The following is a 17,500-nucleotide window of genomic DNA, read 5'->3' on the forward strand; positions in this document are numbered from 1 at the left end:
AACCTTTTGATTTATAGCCCAACAGTCCAATCTTGTACTAACAGACATTGTCTTTAGACTGACTGGTTAGTGATGAACCACGACCCTTCTTTACTTGTGAGTTTGTTGGTGATAATGTGGTAATCCATAGCCTAGTGGTTAAGGTACTGGACAAGTAATCAGAAGGTCGCTGGTTCAAGCCCCACCACTGCCAGGTTTCTGCTGTTGGGCCCTTGAGCAAGGCCCTTAACCCTCAATTGCTCAGTGGTCTGCTATGCAGCCACTGTTGGGCCCTTAACCCTGTCTGCTCCAGGGGCGACGTACAACGGCCGACCCTGCGCTCTGACCCAAGCTACCAAACATGCTTTGGGCAATGTCCTGCTGGGAAACCTCGGGTCCTGCCATCCATGTGGACGTTACTTTGACACTTAGCACCTACCTAAGCATCGTTCCAGACCATGTTCACCCTCTCATGGAGACGCTTGCCTGATATCTGTGGCCTCTTTGTGCCCTGCCACAAAGCACAAATGCTTCAGGAACGGTTTGAGGAGCACAACAACCAGTTTGAGGTGTTGCCTCGGCCTCCAAATTCCCCAGATCTCGATCCAATGGAGCATCTGTGGGACGTGCTGGACAAACAAGTCCGATCCACGGAGGCCCCACCTCACAACTTACAGGAGTTAAAGGATCTGCTGCTGACATCTTGGTGCCAGATACCACAGCACACCCTCAGGGGTCTAGTGGAGTCCATGCCTCGACGGGTCAGGGCTGTTTTGACAGCAAAAGGGGGACCAAGACAATATTAGGAAGGTGGTCATAATGTTATGCCTGATCAGTATATATATATATATACAGTGTATCACAAAAGTAAGTACACCCCTCACATTTCTGCAGATATTTAAGTATATCTTTTCATGGGACAACACTGACAAAATGACACTTTGACACAATGAAAAGTAGTCTGTGTGCAGCTTATATAACAGTGTAAATTTATTATTCCCTCAAAATAACTCAATATACAGCCATTAATGTCTAAACCACCGGCAACAAAAGTGAGTACACCCCTAAGAGACTACACCCCTAAATGTCCAAATTGAGCACTGCTTGTCATTTTCCCTCCAAAATGTCATGTGATTTGTTAGTGTTACTAGGTCTCAGGTGTGCATAGGGAGCAGGTGTGTTCAATTTAGTAGTACAGCTCTCACACTCTCTCATACTGGTCACTGAAAGTTCCAACATGGCACCTCATGGCAAAGAACTCTCTGAGGATCTTAAAAGATGAATTGTTGCGCTACATGAAGATGGCCAAGGCTACAAGAAGATTGCCAACACCCTGAAACTGAGCTGCAGCACAGTGGCTAAGATCATCCAGCGTTTTAAAAGAGCAGGGTCCACTCAGAACAGACCTCGCGTTGGTCGTCCAAAGAAGCTGAGTGCACGTGCTCAGCGTCACATCCAACTGCTGTCTTTGAAAGATAGGCGCAGGAGTGCTGTCAGCATTGCTGCAGAGATTGAAAAGGTGGGGGGTCAGCCTGTCAGTGCTCAGACCATACGCCGCACACTACATCAAATTGGTCTGCATGGCTGTCACCCCAGAAGGAAGCCTCTTCTGAAGTCTCTACACAAGAAAGCCCGCAAACAGTTTTCTGAAGACATGTCAACAAAGGACATGGATTACTGGAACCATGTCCTATGGTCTGATGAGACCAAGATTAATTTGTTTGGTTCAGATGGTCTCAAGCATGTGTGGCGGCAATCAGGTGAGGAGTACAAAGATAAGTGTGTCATGCCTACAGTCAAGCATGGTGGTGGGAATGCCATGGTCTGGGGCTGCATGGGTGCAGCAAGTGTTGGGGAGTTACATTTCATTGAGGGACACATGAACTCCAATATGTACTGTGAAATACTGAAGCAGAGCATGATCCCCTTCCTCTGGATACTGGGTCGCAGGGCAGTGTTCCAGCATGATAATGACCCCAAACACACCTCTAAGACGACCACTGCTTTATTGAAGAGGCTGAGGGTAAAGGTGATGGACTGGCCAAGCATGTCTCCAGACCTAAACCCAATAGAACATCTTTGGGGCATCCTCAAGCGGAAGGTGGAGGAGCGCAAAGTCTCGAATATCCGCCAGCTCCGTGATGTCGTCATGGAGGAGTGGAAAAGCATTCCAGTGGCAACCTGTGAAGCTCTGGTAAACTCCATGCCCAGGAGAGTTAAGGCAGTTCTGGGAAATAATGGTGGCCACACAAAATATTGACACTTCAGGAACTTTCACTAAGGGGTGTACTCACTTTTGTTGCCGGTGGTTTAGACATTAATGGCTGTATATTGAGTTATTTTGAGGGAAGAATAAATTTACACTGTTATATAAGCTGCACACAGACTACTTTTCATTGTGTCAAAGTGTCATTTTGTCAGTGTTGTCCCATGAAAAGATATACTTAAATATCTGCAGAAATGTGAGGGGTGTACTCACTTTTGTGATACACTGTATATATATATATATGACAAATAAGGGCGTTCTTCATTCTAAACACACACTCATTTGTTCAATTCGTCACTTGCTCGTTCTCCCTTTGATGTTCCTTTTTGTTCCGTTGTAGGACGTCCTGGCGACACACCCGTACAATAAAATCGCGAACTGGTGCAGCGGGAGCACGTATTTCCACATGACCGTGGGTAACCTGGTCCAAGGGAACAAGATCCTGTGTGAAACCTCACTGGTGAGTAAAAAACGACTCATTTATTATTATTATTTATTTTATTGTATTTTTAGTAATACAGCGGTACCTTGAAACCTGAAGTCAGTCGGTTCTGGGAGTGGTGTTGAGTTTTAAAGATGTTGAGTTTCGAGGTATTTGTTCCCATAAGGATGTTTGGGGAACCTGTTAATGCGTCCATGGTCCCGTAAAGCTGCAGATATTTTAGTCTCATGTAAAATAATGAGGTTGTTTTTGACACTTAAACACTGAAAATAATACAAATATAATATAAACACACTGAAATACAATTACTAACAATTAAACATAAGTAAAAATACAATAAAAGCTGCACTTTAGTTTTACTTCTTTATAGTTTCCTGACGCTTCTTAATGCTGGAGATGCTTGATGTTGGAATACCGTATTCCCTTCAGCACTGGCGCATTCACACGAGAAGTGACAAAATCGCTTCTGCGCCGCTGTGCCGTTATTTCCTATGAAGTGTGACGGCGGTGCACAAAACTTAGCGTCACGTACTGTAGTAAAACAGCGAGTGAGGAATGTGATTAGTGGAGGAACTTATGAGCAGTAATAATGAAGAGAAGTTTAGTGCTCCTGTCTCCTTCTTTTACTACATTAAACCACGTCACCATTTCTCAGAAGCTGGAGCTGTAACACAAGTTTAAAAGTGAAACAGGGAGGAGAATCCAGATAAACACAGATACATGTGGAGCTGTAACCCTGGATCTGACGCTTATTCCACACTGATGCAGATTCAGATCAGATTCACACGCTGGTGAGGTTTTACCGCTCGAGCCGAGCGCCGAACAAAGCGACTGTTTATTGTTAATTTAAAATAAAATAAAACATTTTTTTGAGGCTGAACACGTCGAGTTTAAGGGGACAGATTTCTCCACGTCGAGTTTAGGGGATGTTGAGTTACAAGGTACCGCTGTACTGTATTAGCCTTTTTAAACTGATTTGGGAATACCTGTGTTTTTTCAGGGCTATAAAATGGACGATCTGTTGACATCCTACGTGAACATGTACCTGAACGAGACGAAAGCACCGAGACCCAGGAACCGGCGCATTAACTGATCCGAACTCCGAGCTGGAGAAATCGCAGATTTATTAGTTTAACATAAGCGTTTATTTCTTTATATTCCTCCTTTATATTATGAAGAATCATGACTTAATGTATTAGTTAGAAAGTTTATCGAATAAAACACACACACACACTCACACACTCAATGTTTATTTGTCGTTGGATTTTACACTTATTATTTTTAATATGTTTAGTTTTTATGGGATTTTAAGAATCATATATATGTATAAATCTACAGAACGTTTTCTTTCGGCTGCACCCGTATTTAGGAGTCGCCACAGCGGGACTAGTTTCTACTGAATAGTGCACCTCCTAGAGGCTAGGCTGTTTCGGTAACCCCCCGCCCTTCCCCTTCCTGGACATTCATTCATGCCAATAATATCTGTGCAGACACCCATTCGGCTGATAGCGCCTCTGATATTCGAACCCTGGACCCTCAGGTCTCAGCAGTAGATATGTTTGTATTTATTTATTTTCTACTTTAATATAACGGTATCACCACAGTTCCCCATCATTCCCAAAACAACACTATAATACAGGGTAGATGCCCAGTCGTCTTAGCTATATGTGTTGATTAAACTGTAGACCACTGTAGACTGTTGGATCATTGTGAAAACGTTTAATAAAGCAAAATTCTGAGCAAATGATCGTGTCTGTTCTGTGTTTAGCCAATCAGAAGAGGGGTCAGATCATTAGAGGTTTAATTTAGTGGGGTTTTTTTGTTCGGTTGCTCCCATTTGGCTTGTGACCTGCACTGAGAGCGCACTGCCAAGTGCATCTCATGATGACTAGTCTGTTTTAGCTGTTCTCTCCTTTTGGATATTAGCCAATCAGCCGGCCCTGGTACCCAGCAGTAGTAGGGTTGCATACTTAAGTGCTGCACCACCCAAAGCCCTTAGACGTTTTATTTACTGTAACATAAAAGACATTAATAATACCGGTAATAATAATACAATTTTATTAGCTTCCCTTTAGGAGATGGGACTCCGAAGGGAGCACATTAAATGAAATGTGATTTGAATTTGTTTGCCATTAGTTGTGTTTCACATCAGCAACGTCGAATATTTAAGGTTTTTTTTTTCTACTCTTAGGTTTATCTTCGCCAACCAGCATTTTGGTTTTGAAACAAATTTGGTTGTTAAATGTGAGTTCTAATAGTATGAAACATTTCCAGTATTTTTACAGCTTGCTTTAGCCTTTATTGTATTTTTTTTATTGTTTAAACAATTTTAAGAGTAATTAAATAAAGGATTTTTTACATGAGAGAAAATTTTAAAAAACTTTAAGAATTTGGGGAAATTGGGGACTTTATGGGACTTTTTTTTGCTTCCTTTTGATGTTTTGAATTACAGACCTATTAATGGGTGGCACGGTGGGTAACACTGTCGCCTCACAGCAGGAAGGTCCTGGGTTCGATCCACAGGTGGAGCGGTCCGGGTCCTTTCTGTGTGAAGTTTGCATGTTCTCCCCGTGTCAGTGTGGGTTTCTGCCGGGAGCTCCGGTTTCCTCCCACAGTCCAAAAACATGCAGTCAAGTTAGTTGGAGACACTGAATTGCCGTGTGTGTGTGTGTGTGTGTGTGTGTGTGTTAGTCTGCTGCCCTCCTCAGCCTGTGTGGTGGTGGTGCAAAAGCGATTTTGGAAATTGCAACCGTTTCAACATGTTCTAAACATCCTTCCTTCCGATTTAGTCGTACCCAATTCCCTGTTCGTATTTCACCTCTACTGGTGCAGCCTTCCGCTCCTGACCTCTACGTGTGCAGTACCGACCACTTCTGTCATATGGAGATCCGTATCACGCACGGAGTCACGCACCCATCTTAATTATCCCTCATTTGTGCAGTGCCATCGATCAGCCAGCAGAGGTCATAATTCCAGCAGTTATGAGGCCAATCATTGTACATATAGGCTTCTGCGGGTCATTAGCAGGCCTGGCTCGGTCAGGGCTCATACTAGTGGCTTGTGTTTGAAAGCATTTATGCTAATAAAAGAAAAGCACACGACTGTTTATTATTATTTTCTGCTCAAACTGACGCCTGTCTGAAGCATCAATAACCAAATTCAAAACAAGCAGGGGGGCGGGTGTTTAAAAACAGGACTGTATTATAAAGACGGGCAGAGAACATTGGGGGTTTGTCATGTACCCAGACTGGACTTTTGTGTGACTGGTTCTTTATTCTGGTTTGCTTTTCGGGTCCGAAATAGAGGGGTGCGTTAATACAGACGTGGATCTAATTCAGTCCAGACTTGGCAGCGTATGATCAGTCTGCGTTTTGAGGCGTACGAGGGGTTTGATAGTGGGTTTATTCAGAGGCGCGACGTGCGCCTGAATGTCGATGATCTTCCCGACGTGAAGAGAAAGGGCCGATGTGTATCTCACACAGCTGTGGACACAGATAATGAAAACGATGCATCGGGCCCCTTTTGCACATCTGTCTAATGATCATGTGATGACATTATTTTTGCCCTGAGCTGCCCCGGTCGCTGCTGCCCCTCCGGGACACACAAGGGCCTGAAGGAACAACCCCCGGCTTGTATATGTGTTCTAGTGTTTTCCCAGCATTCTTTTGGCATGAAGTTAGCACCGGGGGGTTCGTACTCGGGCCCCGAAGAGGATCATCGCCTCGACAGTTCGTAAATAGGCCCCTCAAATGTGGAATACAGTCCTTAAACACGCCCATCGAATGCCCATCGTACGTATCGATGTGCCCGTCAAGTGTGCGATCCCAATCCCAGGCGCGCCTCGCCACCCCGCTAAATCCCGTTTCCATGGCTCCGGGTCCGACCCCACATAGCTCAGGCATGCCATTATTCTCAGCCCGAACGCACGGCATCTTCTGACTCGAGCCTTTGTGGCGCACAAGTGGCTCTCACAAGAGAACGACATTACAGAGAAAGGCCGAGGTCAAGGTTCACGCCGGAGCCTTTCCATTGGGCTGGCTTTTGTGTCATCGAATTTGTCGCGGCCCCAAAATAAGCTGATAAAAAACACCTCGGGGTTAGTCCATGGGTCCGCGCTGGCGTCCACCACCCGATCTCCTCCGCTCCCAAGAGAAGCCACCGCACTTCTGCTCTCGAGGTTGTTGACAAATCCACGTCCAGAGCCAAAAGCACCGACACCCTCCTCACCCCTCCACTACGCTCCTCTACACTCGTGTCTGACAGATCGGTATTTAACACACACCAGAGGAACCACGACGGGTGAGTCTCGGCTTTATGATTCAGTTTACTTAGTTAATTACTTAGATTTAAAAACACACATTTTTAGTACTTTTTACAGCTTCAGCCTTCATAATATTTATTTTTATTGTTTTAACATTTTAAGTAATTAGATAAAATCGTTTTTTTTACTCATTTTACACCTTTTAGAGACTTTAAGTTTTCAACTTTGTTTAAAGTTCCACAATCGCTTTTAATCTTTCCTGAAAATGAATTACTGGAGTGACTATAAAATTGTGGAAAAACTGGTGGTTTTATGGGACTTTCTTAGCTTACTTTTGATGTTTAGAATTTCATACCATTTATTTTTAGTATTAGGACAACATATTAATAAAATAATATAATATAATGTATTTGTTCATTTTAAATGTATTGATTTTATTATTGTTATAGTTTTATTTTATTTGTGTATTTATGTATTTATTTATTTATTTATAGTATTAGAACAATATTATATTATTAATATGTATTTTGTTTATTTTAAATGTATTGATTTTATTATTATTATTATAGTTTTATTTTATTTATTTATTTTTAATATTATATTTTATTATATTGTATTATTTTATATTATTAATATTTATTTTGTTCATTTTAAATTTATTGATTTTATTATTATTATAGTTTTATTTAATTTATTTAAATAATAATTTTGTATCTTATCTGTTAATTTTGTTATTATTATTATTATTTTAGAATTATTTATAAAACTGTTTTATAATTATATATATTTTTTTATTATTTTTTTTTCCTTGATGTTTAGAATTTCAGACCAATTTATTTATTTATTTTAGTATTATGACAATATTATATTATATTATATTAATTATATTATATTATATTATATTATATTATATTATATTATATTATATTAATAATTTTATATTATTTTATATCATATATCATATATCATATCAACCATTTCATATATTATATTATATTATATTATATTATATTATATTATATTATATTATATTATATTATATTATATTATATTATATGTATTAATTATGTATGTTTGGAATTTTTTTTAGGGTTTTCTCTCTGAGTATTCGGACTAGTTAAAAACTAACATGAACATGATTCATGTAACGAAAGACGATATTTAGATTACATTGATATTTTCGTTGATTTTGTAATGAGGACGTTTTAGGGTGTGAAACTGAACTCAAAACTCAAGTGAATAATAAATTAATAAATAATAAATTCTTGGGATTATTACAGCATGACCTTCATGATCACTGAGACCCCGGAGCCTCTTTAACAGCATTTTGATGAATCTATATACTTCATGGCAAATTAATTGTAATAATTCATATTCTTATTGAGTTCCAAACAACCTAAAATTGATACGCATCTGTTTGGGCTCTCAGAGACCCCGGAGTTAGAATACATGATTAAAGCCAGTACAGATATTCATATGTTTTTAGTTTCTGTAGGGTGTTGAGGGTGCAGCGGACTCACACACGCACACACACACACACGCACACACACACACACACACACACACAACCCTTTACAACCCCCTCCCCTCCCCCCAATTGAATTATTAATCTGGTTAATCTGGAACGCCAAAGAACAAGGCAGTAAATGTCAACAGAACTCAAGGGTCCATTCAGACCTTTACACCGATTCCAACGTTTCCACTTAGATTTCACTTTTATTATTGTTATTTTTCACACGTGTTTATAGTTCATATACTTTCATATATAATGACCCCTTAGACATAGCCATTCGTAGAAGCCTAGCCGGCTGATAGCATCGTGGATATTCGAACCTGGATCTCAGCGGTGGTGAGTTAGCCTAATAGACTGCTGTGCCACCTGAGTGGAACAGGGATCAGTATGGCGTACAGAGAATCATACACCGCTCTCCATTATCCCCCATCTCTGTGTAGAAGCTATCGACCAGACTAGCCATCCAATCATATCGCGTATAGGAGCCTAGTCGGCCGGTAGCAGAACTGGGATTTGAACTTGAATTTGGATCAGTTAATCTGAACTGTTATGAATCATGTTATATAATTATATCTACGGTGAATAAAAGTGGTACATCTGAAACTGCCGTAAACCTTCTGCTGTGTGTGCTATACCTTCTGAAACGACATACATCCCCCACCAAGGGCGGACGCACTGGCCTAGAAATAAAATCTCCTAACAATGTTTAATCCTCATTCAATTATTTCGTCATATTTTCTACCCTACTAGTTTTGAATGAGTGGAACTTGCTGGAACTTACTGTCCTATAAAACTAGCAACCCATGGAAGCAGATGTAGAGACATTTTTTTACACCTAATCCCTGAGTAATCTGGAATTGCCTTGGCACTTTTGCAGTCCTGCTAATAAAAGTGACATTGTGACTTCCTCGGCATTCCCCTAATCACGTAATAAAAGCCATTTTCCTCCCGAAATTCCCAGCAGGATGCGGAATTATTATGTTTTTCGTACAGACGGCTGCCGTATCTATTCACCGTGTCCACTACAGGATCCCACACGTCATTCTGGAATCTATTCACCGTGTCCACATGGACCGGAGCCACCGTCACGCGTGCTGAGCCCGCCTGGCAAACTCGGCTTCCTTCGCCCATACGAATCGGGGCCGAAGCTTCCGCAGAACGATCCGGTGTGACCTTTGTTTCTCAGACTGCACTGTTTCGTAATAAGGGCTCGGTATTTTTCTCCCACACAATATAAACCCCAAGGACCTGAAACACTCCCTGTAACACACCCGCTTCACATATGTTTAAATCTTCTGGAAATAATGACAGTAATAGTAATAAAAATCTGTCCGAATAGAGAATAAATTAGTTCTGAACTTGTCTTGGCAGGATTCGAACTTCTGGAGTAAAAGCAGCAGTTACACTAAGACTAAACTCCTACTTTGCTTTGCTTGTCCTCCGAACGTCAATAGTAAGTAAATACATCTATAGAACAGGATTAAACTAATATAATACAGAAGTAAATATAATATACAAATAAACTAAGGCAGCAATAAAAAAAATTAATGGCTAAGTGGGTAGCACTCGCCTCACAGCAAGAAGGTACTGGCTTCGATCCCCAGGCGGGGCGGTCCGGGTCCTTTCTGTGTGGAGTTTGCATGTTCTCCCCGTGTCTGTGTGGGTTTCCTCCGAGTGCTCCGGTTTCCTCCAACAGTCCAAAAACATGCAGTCAGGTTAATTGGAGACACAGAATTGCTCTATAGGTGAATGGGTGTGTGTGTGTGTGTGTGTGTCTGCCCTGCGATGGACTGGCACTCTGTCCAGGGTGTTACTGTGTGCCTTGCACCCATTGAAAAGCTGGGATAGGCTCCAGCACCCCCTCGCGAACTTGATTGGATGAGCGGTTAAGAAAGTGAGTGGATGAGTGAGACTAAAACTAACTACTAAATCTAAACTTAACTTAATAACTAAGATTAAAAAGCTAAAACTTATAACTTGTACGAAGAGGCAAGTAGCAGCAGTCATTATAAAGGATTATTATATATTTATTAATATTTGTTTAGTAAAACTCCGCTGTTCTGCACGTACACTGATCAGCCATAACATTAACACTGCTAGTACTAGCTCTAGATCTCTCTGAGTTTGAATCTCAGCTCTGCTACTGGTCGGCTGGGCACTCCCAAGCAGCCACAATTGGCCACTAGTCTGCTGGATGGGAAAACACCAGACTAAAAAAGTGGGCGGGGTTCTTGACGCTGTGTAAGGACCCTGGTTAGTATCCCGAGGCGCCTGTACAGAAGTGGAGGAACGTGGAGATCAGCGCGTGACTCTCCCTGTGCATCCACCGGAGTACGGGCAAATAAGAGAGGGGTCGGTGGAGCGTGTCGGAGGGAGGGCGTGTCAGGCGAACGCACCCTCCTCGTACACCATCGGTGTCTCCAGCAGAGGAAGAGGAACTGGCTACGACTAAATTGGGAGAAAAAGGGAGAAAATGCTGAAATAAAATAGTATACTTAAGCAATAGAACACGAGAGGGAGTGTGTTATCGCGAAGCCGAAGGCGAGTGTCGTAGATCATCACAGCCGTGATGTTATTCGCGATAACACACGACCTCGAGTGTTCTATTGCTTTTATACAACAGTTTTTACAAAATAAAGAAAGAAAATAAATCAAAGAAGCCCTGAATTTCATAATAAATATGCTTTAATACTGACGATACCTTCCGCCAAAAAGTAGTTCCACAACGAATATAAAGTTTAACACTACAAAGCAGACATCCCAAGTTGCAAAAACTCATTTCAGGGAGGTAAGAACAACCAGAAGAAGAAAGCAAGAACCTCCGAAGGGAAAAAAAGAAATAAAAAACCTCTCACACACACCAAAGGATTATGGGTGATAACAGAACTTTTATGAGCTGCTAACTGGGCTATTAAGCTAACTGTTCGTGTTACAAACACATTAATGTTCCCTACATATTACACTAGATTGTGTATCGGATCACGGATTTATGTTCCCTACATAGTGCACTAGATTGTGAATTAGACAATTGGTTATGTTCCCTACATAGTGCACTAGATTGTGTATCAGATAACGGATTCAAAACGCGATCGGGAATAAAGTCGGTGTCGCCTGCGTGCGCGTTTGTGTGCATGAAACTTGTCGTTACTGGCAACGCGTCAGCGGAGTAATACAGTTGTGGTGTGAAAAGGCCGTCCTGTTATCACCAATATCAGCACGGTTAGAACGCTTCTCAACCAATCAGATTGTAAGGTCGGAACTAACTGTTGTATAAATATATATATACATGTGTGTCACTGCCTGTTTATATTGAACTTCACAGAACAGAGTCGCGCTCTCATCTGTGCTAGCAGAGCAGCAGGATGCACTTCTGGGGCTCGGTGATAAAGGTGCGGCCGGCAGATACGCTCACGCCCGCTAACGACCATCTGGATACGTTCACACATTCTCCAGATATTCATCAAACGCCCAAACACCCCCCCACACACATACACACACAACCCCCCTACACACCCCAACAGGCACACAGAGACCCAAAACACTCACTGTGCTGAAATCTCATGTAGCCTAACTGCGGTGAGCTCGTGGCGCGAGGGGTTTGCTTAAGTTCTTTTTTGGGAGGAGAATCACAAATATTACAGACGGGTGAAAAACGTCGAGCTTGAACTCACAGCAACTGAATCCAGATGTTTTTAGCAGTTAAATATTTAATAAATTATCAGTACTAGGTTAATTTAGGACAACACCGACACCGAGGACAGTGTGTGTGCTGCTGTGTTTCATTATTCGAGTAAATGAAAGGTGTAAAACCTGGGGAGACCGGGCAGGGCGTTAGTGCTGCAGCTGGAGGACTGGTCGCCTCACAGCAACATGAATCCTGGTGGTTTATGCTAGTTATTGTTGGTTTATGCTGGTTAGTCCTCTACTATGCTCAGGAGTGCCAGTTAGCATTAATTCAAGATAATTTATACTGGCTAGTGTTGGTACTGCTAGTTCACATTCACTTGAGGTGGGTTATGTTGGTTAGTGTTTGTTTATGCCGTTTAGTCCTGGATTATGCCCAGTACTGCTAGGTAGCATTTACTTGAGGTGGGTTATGCAGTTCAATGTTATTAGTGTGGTTTTATGCTAGTTAGTGTGGGTTTATGCTGTTTAGTCCTGGATTATGTTCATTACTGCTAGTTTGCATTCACTTTATATGGGTTATGTTGGTTAGTGTTGGTTTATGCTGCTTAGTCCTGGACTAAGCATGAAGTACTGGATAGCGCAGTAGTGCTGGTTAGCATTATTTCAAGGTGATTTATGATGGTTAGTGGTGGTTTATGCTGGTTAGAGTTGGTTTATACTGGTTGGTGTTGGTTAATGCTCAATACTGCTAGTTCGCATTCACTTGAGGTTTAGTGTTGTTAGTGTGGTTTTATGCTAGTTAGTGTGGGTTTATGCTGTTTAGTGTTGGTTTATGCTGGTTAGTCCTGCATTATACTTAATACTGCTAGTTAACATTCACTTGGGGCATTCCCCTGAGGTGGTTTATACTGGTTAGAGTTGGTTTATGATGGTTAGAGTTGGTTTATGATGGTTAGGATTGGTTTATGATGGTTAAAGTTGGTTTATGATGGTTAGGATTGGTTTATGCAGGTTAGTCCTGAACTATGTTCGAGAGTGCTGGGTAGCATTAATTCAAGGTGATTTATGCTGGTTAGTCCTGGATTATTCTATATACTGCTAGTCATAATTGACTTGAGGTGAGTTATGTTGGTTAATTCTGGAACTATGCTCAGGAAGGCTGGTTAGCATTAATCCAAGGTGATTTATGATGTTTAGTGTTTAGTGGATGCTGTTACATGCTGGATTATGTTTAATATTGATGGTCAGCATTGATTTAAGGTGGTTGATGGTGGTTATTGTTGGTTTATGCTGGTTTTTTTTTTACTTTTATGTGGTTTTATGTGGGTTTTTGACCAGTTACTTGCATTTCGCTGCTGTTGCTCTTTATTTAGTTTCATGTTTCTTTACTAGAGTTGATTACTTAGTCTGTAGGGGAAAATTTAAATCCAAAAACAAAGAAACTAATAAATATTTAATCCTATTTTTGTAATATTGTGGTGTGAGATATTCTGAATGTGTGAATATGTGGCGCTCTGTTAGTTGTACTGGTGAAGGTCTAGTTCAGGTCGTTTATTATCTGTGACGTTAATGAAAAGACATTATTCATGATCTTTAGCTTAAAGTTTAACTCTGTTTTTATCACCAGAACAGCGTGAACTTCTTATTAACACTGTGAGAAGCTGTGAAAAAGTATTAACACCCCCCATACACACACACACACACACACACATACAACCACCACCATCAGATTTCTTCTGCTTTTGCTAATTTGTCACGTTGAAGCTTCTCGGATCTTCCAACTAATTTTAATATAAGATAAAGCAACACAGACACAAACTGCAGCTTTTAAATTGTCATTCTGTTTATTAAAGATAAATATTTATTCTATATCTTTATCAGCCATGTAATAAAGTAATCCCCCCCCCCCCCAAACCTAATAACTGGTTGTGCCATTGTTTGTAGTAAACGACTGCAATCAAACGTTTGTGAGAGCTCGTGATGAGTCTTCTATATCGATGTAGAGAACTTTTGCTCCGCTCTTCTTTACAGAATTATTTTAATTCAGCTACTAAAGTCATGATTTTGACTCAGCCGCTCCAAAACCTTAAAAATTGGACCTGCTTGTGTGCTTTAGACTACTAGTCCAATACCTTAACCTGCAAAATAACAGATAACATGTACAAGGTTTAAACTTACAGCCATTCACAGACTCACATTAGTGACTGAATACAGTCTGAACAGGGTAAAGGGCCTTGCTTAAGGGCCCAGCAGTCGCCATCTGGTAGTGGAATGGTGGGGCTTGAAACAGCAACCTTCTGATCACTAGTGCAGTTGCTTAACCTGCAAAATAACAGTTGATCAGATGACAGATCCAAATACAATTTAAATAGAGTGAGGGGTTTAAGGGTTAAGGGCCTTGTTTAGGGGCCCAACAGTGGCAATCTGGCAGTAAAATCGTGGGGCTTAAACCAGCAACCCTCTGATTAGTAGTTTAGTACCTTATCCTACAAAGTAACAGCTGAAATTTATACCTTCTAAATGTACAGCCATGCGCAGACTCACACTGTTGACTGAATAGAGGCTGAATAGGGTTAAGGACTAAGGGGTTGGGGGTTAAGGGCCTTGCTTAGGGGTCCAACAGTGGCAATCTGTCAGTGGAATGGTACGGCTTGAAACAACAACCTTCTGATTACTAGTTCAGTACCTTTACCTACAAAATAACAGAACGTTTACATGTTTTAGGTTTAAGGCAATTATACGATGCTTTGTCTTCAAATACAATCTAATAAGAGTGAGGGGGTAAGGGGTTGAGGGTTAAGGCCTTTCTTAGGGGCCCAACAGTGGCAATCTGGCAGTGGAGAATGGTAGGGCTTGAAACAGCAACCTTCTGATTACTAGTTCAGTACCTCAACCACTGACCCACCACTGTCATTAATAATTAAAAAGGTTGTCCACATACTTTCGATGCAGCTTGTGTTATTATTTCTGTCTTATTTTTATTTTTCAGTGATGATGATGGATTCTTTACCAACCGCGCTTCCCACGTCGCTGAGCAACCAGTCTACAGAGAGCTGTTCACCCGTCGACAACACGGTGGAGAACGTGCTGTTCGGGTTCTACTACATCCTCGTCTTCCTCCTGGCGCTGAACGGGAACAGCCTGGCGCTGTGGATCTTCTCCCGCCAGAAAGGAACCTCGTCCCCGGCTAACGTCTTCCTGATGCACCTCGCGGTGGCTGACCTTTCCTACGTCATCATTCTGCCCCTCCGAGCCACCTATCACCTGACCTCGGGTCACTGGCCCTTCGGAGAGGTGCCCTGCCGCGTGGCCGGCTTCCTCTTCTACGTCAACATGTACGCCAGCCTGTACTTCCTGGCCTGCGTGGCGGCCGACCGCTACCTCGCCGTGGTGCACGCCGTGAGCTCCATGAAGGTTCGCCAGGCCAGATTCGCCCACATTATCAGCTTCGCTCTGTGGGTTCTAGTGATCGTCGCGATGGCGCCCCTGTTGGCGACCCGGCAGACGACGGAGGTGAACGGCACCACGGTGTGCCTGCAGCTGTATCGCGAGAAAGCCAGCCGCCGGGCGCTGGTCTCCCTCGCTGTGGCGTTCCTGCCCCCCTTCCTGTCCACGCTGTCCTGCTACCTGCTGATCGTGAACAGTCTGAGGAAGGGACTGCGCACCGAGCCGGCGCTCAAGCTCCGGGCGCTGCGCACCATCGGACTGGTCATGCTCATCTACGTGGTGTGTTTCCTGCCGTACCACGTCAGCCGGGCCATCTTCATACTGGGTCACGGGCACCCGGACCTGTCCTGCCGGACGCGTCGAGGCTTAGCCCTGGCCAACCGCTTGACCTCATCGCTCACCTGTCTGAACGGCGCTCTGGACCCTCTGGTGTACCTGTTCGGAGCGGAGAAGTTTCGAGGGACGGTGAGGAAACTCCTCTGCAAGGATAAATCGGGCGGATCTGCAGCGACCAGCGGAGATCTTAAAGGAACCCACGACAGTTCACTCAGCGCCAAATCAGAATTTTAAACGTCTAAGGCTACATCTCATGTTTGGTCAGTGTGATATTGCTTGGACCTTCATACGCTGACCGTTACAATTCATTTGACCCCTTGAACTTAAGCTGCTTGTCCGTTTAAAAGCCTGCGTGCAGCAGGCGGAATTTCTAAATACTTATGATTTATAGATTAAATATAAGTAGAGTTCACAATAAAGCATTTCGCAGGCATCCAATCCAAGCAACTACAGGTTTGGGGCCTTACTTAAGGGCCCAACAAGAGCCTCGAACCCTTAACCTTGAGATCAGTTGTGCAACCGCCTCTTAAAAAGATCAGTTTCGTGCAATGAATAAATGAATCAGTGATTCCGATCCGCTGCTCCCTTTAGCAGGTGACATAACATAATAATTCATCATTTACATTTGCGGCGAATACAATTTGACCCCAAGCAGGTTAAGGGCCTTCCTTAGGAGCCCAACAGTGGCAACCTGGCAACGTTGGGGCTTGAACCTTCAACCTCATGATTACTAGTCCGGTACCTTAATTACTGAGCTACCACTGACCATGTTCAGTCGCATAATCGATTTGTACATGGGATGTCTTTCAAGACGCATCGCTCCTATTTATCCGGGCTAAGGGTGCACTGATGTGTGTTACAGCAACGGCTGGGTTCACGTAACGTACTGGGTGAAGCACCACTTTTTAAAAATACAGAGGAACCTCGATTTAACGGACTAAAAGGGGGGAGCACTGGTCCATAAAATGCGATTGTCTGAAACAGTGAGGTGCAAAAATATGCGCAAACGCAGAACTAAACATGCACATATGATCAACAATAAAATAAACAACGTAAACAGAAATGTAAATATGTAACGTAAACCCTGTAAATAAATATTGAAATTGGTTCTGTACTACTGGGGAGATGTTTTTTTTAGCCATGATGGTATACTGGGGACTCTGAGTCTGAAGCTCTGCTGGTGCAGAACTGAGCACTAGAACTTACAATAATGAAGCATAAGACACAGAGAAAAAGGCGAGAATGAAGCGAGACCCCCGACAAAATAAAGCCTCTCACTCATGTAAACACAAAGTCGTGCACAGGACGATTACTGAACTCCTGGTCTCTGAACGCTTCTCACAGGAATTTTAAACAATCGGACCGGACATTCGGTTTTACAGATTTTGTCCGTTAAATCGAGGTTCCTGTGTATACTGAATCTGCAATATTTCACTAGTTATGTGTAAAGAAAACACACAATGTTTAGTGTATATAAATAAAACTGTAAAAGGAAGCCGGTTTACATCACAGCGTGTGATTATGTCCTGAGCTATAAAGTTTCACACATATTAAATTCTATCACACGCTAAAACAAACAAATAAAAATTGTACATAAGCATTAACAAACGATCATGTATAAGCAGTACG

The 17,500-nt window shown here is 42.3% G+C and overlaps 2 protein-coding genes across 3 annotated transcripts in view; both read left to right on the top strand.

Annotated features, from left to right (window-relative positions):
- The window catches only part of LOC134316180 (unconventional myosin-VIIb), a 47,413-nt gene extending 42,982 nt beyond the window's left edge, over positions 1-4,431 (top strand). The window contains exons 46-47 of the mRNA XM_062996498.1: positions 2,586-2,705; positions 3,688-4,431. Coding sequence (XP_062852568.1) covers positions 2,586-2,705; positions 3,688-3,780 — 213 coding nt within the window. The 3' untranslated portion in view covers positions 3,781-4,431. The remainder of the gene's footprint in view (positions 1-2,585; positions 2,706-3,687) is intronic.
- A 2,461-nt stretch (positions 4,432-6,892) lies between these two features.
- gpr17 (G protein-coupled receptor 17) lies at positions 6,893-16,277 on the top strand. 2 transcript variants are annotated; one of them, XM_062996499.1, is made up of 3 exons: positions 6,893-6,986; positions 9,833-9,914; positions 15,078-16,277. In XM_062996499.1, coding segments are annotated over exons 2-3 (1,029 nt in total). In that variant the 5' UTR covers positions 6,893-6,986; positions 9,833-9,913; the 3' UTR covers positions 16,106-16,277. The 2 variants fall into 2 exon arrangements, with proteins under 2 accessions (XP_062852569.1, XP_062852570.1); XM_062996500.1 differs by lacking the exon at positions 9,833-9,914.
- The last annotated feature ends 1,223 nt before the right edge of the window (positions 16,278-17,500 follow it).

Source organism: Trichomycterus rosablanca, chromosome 6, assembly GCF_030014385.1.
Source record: "Trichomycterus rosablanca isolate fTriRos1 chromosome 6, fTriRos1.hap1, whole genome shotgun sequence".
Lineage (NCBI taxonomy): Eukaryota > Metazoa > Chordata > Actinopteri > Siluriformes > Trichomycteridae > Trichomycterus > Trichomycterus rosablanca.